Source organism: Tigriopus californicus, chromosome 1 (assembly GCF_007210705.1).
Source record: "Tigriopus californicus strain San Diego chromosome 1, Tcal_SD_v2.1, whole genome shotgun sequence".
In the NCBI taxonomy this organism is placed as follows: domain Eukaryota; kingdom Metazoa; phylum Arthropoda; class Copepoda; order Harpacticoida; family Harpacticidae; genus Tigriopus; species Tigriopus californicus.
The window spans coordinates 461,440-464,097 of record NC_081440.1 but is presented as its reverse complement, the minus strand read 5'-3'; the positions used below and the strand labels follow the sequence as shown (position 1 = coordinate 464,097).

General features: G+C 43.2%; 1 protein-coding gene across 1 annotated transcript; it reads left to right on the top strand.

Annotated features, from left to right (window-relative positions):
- The first annotated feature begins 505 nt into the window (after positions 1-505).
- Positions 506-2,440, top strand: LOC131888031 (uncharacterized). Its single transcript, XM_059236812.1, has 4 exons — positions 506-821; positions 1,155-1,334; positions 1,429-2,137; positions 2,214-2,440. Exons 1-4 carry the CDS (start codon positions 652-654, stop codon positions 2,265-2,267), a joined length of 1,113 nt encoding a protein of 370 aa, XP_059092795.1. The 5' UTR covers positions 506-651; the 3' UTR covers positions 2,268-2,440.
- Positions 2,441-2,658: the final 218 nt, after the last annotated feature.

Genomic DNA, 2,658 nt, shown 5'->3' with positions numbered 1-2,658 from the left:
TCACAAAAAAAAAAAAATCACTTCGGATCGGATTCGGAGACCCTGTCGGAATCCGATGCACAGCTCTATTGGAGATCACACTGTGGGGGTTTGCTAGTCCTTTTCACAAACTTAAAAAGAACTCACGCAACCTTAGTTGCAAGAATTGTCGGCGATGATGCGTTACTCACACTAAACGAGAACTTCGTTTGTGGTTTTCAGTTGATGTTTATGTCAACCCTTATTGTATATTGTAGGCCATCATGTCAGATTTTGCCTAAAAAAGCCATTAATCGCGGGCGCTGAAGCTTTCTCTTGCTTTTTTCCCGCTGTTTCAGGGTTCAAAATAATCCAATGTGTTAATAAAAGGTCGATTTGTGGTTTCTCAAGAAAGCATCTGTTGCATCTGTTAATCAACAATTTCCCCATCAATTATAAATTGGACCATTTTCCCTATTCTTGGGGCCTTTAGAGAGGCATTGAACCATTCTCGTACCATCATTTTTTAGCCTTCTCAAAGGTACTTGAAGGTCAGGATCATCAAAATCGACCGAGTTTCGTGAAGAGTGTTGATGAAATGTTTAGAAAGCCCAGAGAATGACGACATCTATGAAGTAAAACCCAGGGGTTTGTTTGTTGCTTCAATTCAGGGACGTTTTCAGCCGATCAAACATGTCTCGACAATTGACTTTGTTTTTCGGCAACGCCTTGCTCGATCTGACCGTACCCGTAACCGCAGAGGAAGAAAAGCACTTGGTTCAACGATTTGGTTTAGTGCCGCATGTCGGGCAAGAAAAAGACACCATTCAAAACGAATTGATGGCATTTGTCTCTGAGACCAGGTACGTAGGCACTGTCGCCAAGACCTGGAGAGCAAGTCTGCTTTACCGGAAATAGTAATTGTTTTTATGTTCCTGTCAAGTACGTTCTGCTTAACATATTAGGAATCAAGGAGTTATGCGATGCTCTCTAGTCAAGAGGACTATGCCGAACTCTGGCACTACCGATTGGTTGCTGCATCGAGTATCTGATTCATGCCAAGTTGGCCAATTTTGGGAAAAACATGTAAATGAACGGCTCTCGAATTTTTTTTAACATTTTTTTTGCTTTTTAATACTTAGTGATAGGGTCTCAAATTGCATTGTGTTTAACTTGGAAAGATTTCTAATTTCTAGGTCAGATTCAACATCCTACGCTCCAGGTGGGTGCGCCCTCAATTCGTCGCGAATGATGGCTTGGCTTTGCCAACGAGAAGCTTTGGATGTCACCACAGTATTTATCGGAACGAGAGGGGCCATGGACCGGAGTACACAAAAACTTTTGTCCTTAGTTCAAAACGACGGAGTTGACATTCTGTAAGTCGAAAGAAGTCCACATGGGAAAATTAATCTCAGGCACCGCGCGCAACACTTTCAATTGATCCATTGCAACCTCTTAAACATGTTGCAGAATGGCTGAAAGGCTGAACTTGCCCACGGGACATTGTATCAACTTGGTTCAAAGCGTAGAACGTACCATGGTGGCGAATCTAGGAGCTGCTAGTCACTTCAACTTGTCCGACCTGCAAGAGCTGGGCGTGGAATCAAAGCTGAAAATGACCCAACTTGTATATATGGAAGGGTTCTTTGCCATTCATAGCCTTGATGCGTTTAAAGCCATCATTCACCTGTGCTGTCAAAGAGCTCGAATTAAGTTCTGTTTCAATCTTTGTGGCGAATATGTGTGCCGCAGCTTCGAGTTCGTCAAAGAAGTAACCTACGCTCTTTCCGAAATGGACATTCTCTACGGAAACATGAGCGAATTTGAGACGTTTCTGAAAACGGCATCAACTTTGGACAACCCCAACATTGAGGCTCTGAAGTGTGGCTTGAAAGGAGGACAGTACATTCAAAGCGCGGAAGAACGTTCAGACCGAACGAAAGGCCGTTTAGAGAGTTCTCACATTTGTACCGTCATCATTACTAATGGGTCCAATCCAGTGATCTCGTTTCTATTGGACACAACTGCTAGCCGCGTGTTCGAGTTCCTCTCGGTAAGAGTACCCAAAGTCCCAAGAAATGAGATCAAAGACACGGTGGGCGCCGGAGATTGCTTTGTGGCGGGTTATCTTTTCGCCATGCTCCTAAATCGATCCCGTTTGCAATGTATTGAAAAGGGGGTAGGTCTCGCTTCTTTTCCTGGTAAAAATTGGTATTAAAATAATCATTATTGACGATATCTTTCATCTCTTCTAGATTGAAGCAAGTCATTTAGTATTGAAACAAAGTGGAACCTCGCTCCCCAACTAATGTCTCGCAGTTCAATCTGATGTGTCTCTCAACCTCTTGTTGAATTGGGTCGGCTGCATTGTGCCCGCCCCGTCAATGTTACCACCACCGTTATCACCCATGCCCCGTATTACATACGACGTCGTCCATAAATTAGCTCGTGTCTAGAGTAGCTCAATAAATCGCCTCTCTAACTTGAGTGCATCATTTGACCCTATCCAAAAACATAGTCTGACTCTGAAGGCTCTCGGTAAGCATCCCCTTTCGACGAATTTCGTTCTCAACTTGTTATTGGTATCTGGAGCTTTCTGATCTCCGCGATAACCCAATATATTCATCATTTATTCATTAATTTGTTCTTCATAGGCTTTAAGGCCCTAAACGTTTTCCAGTTAAAGAGAGCTCAAGAGAT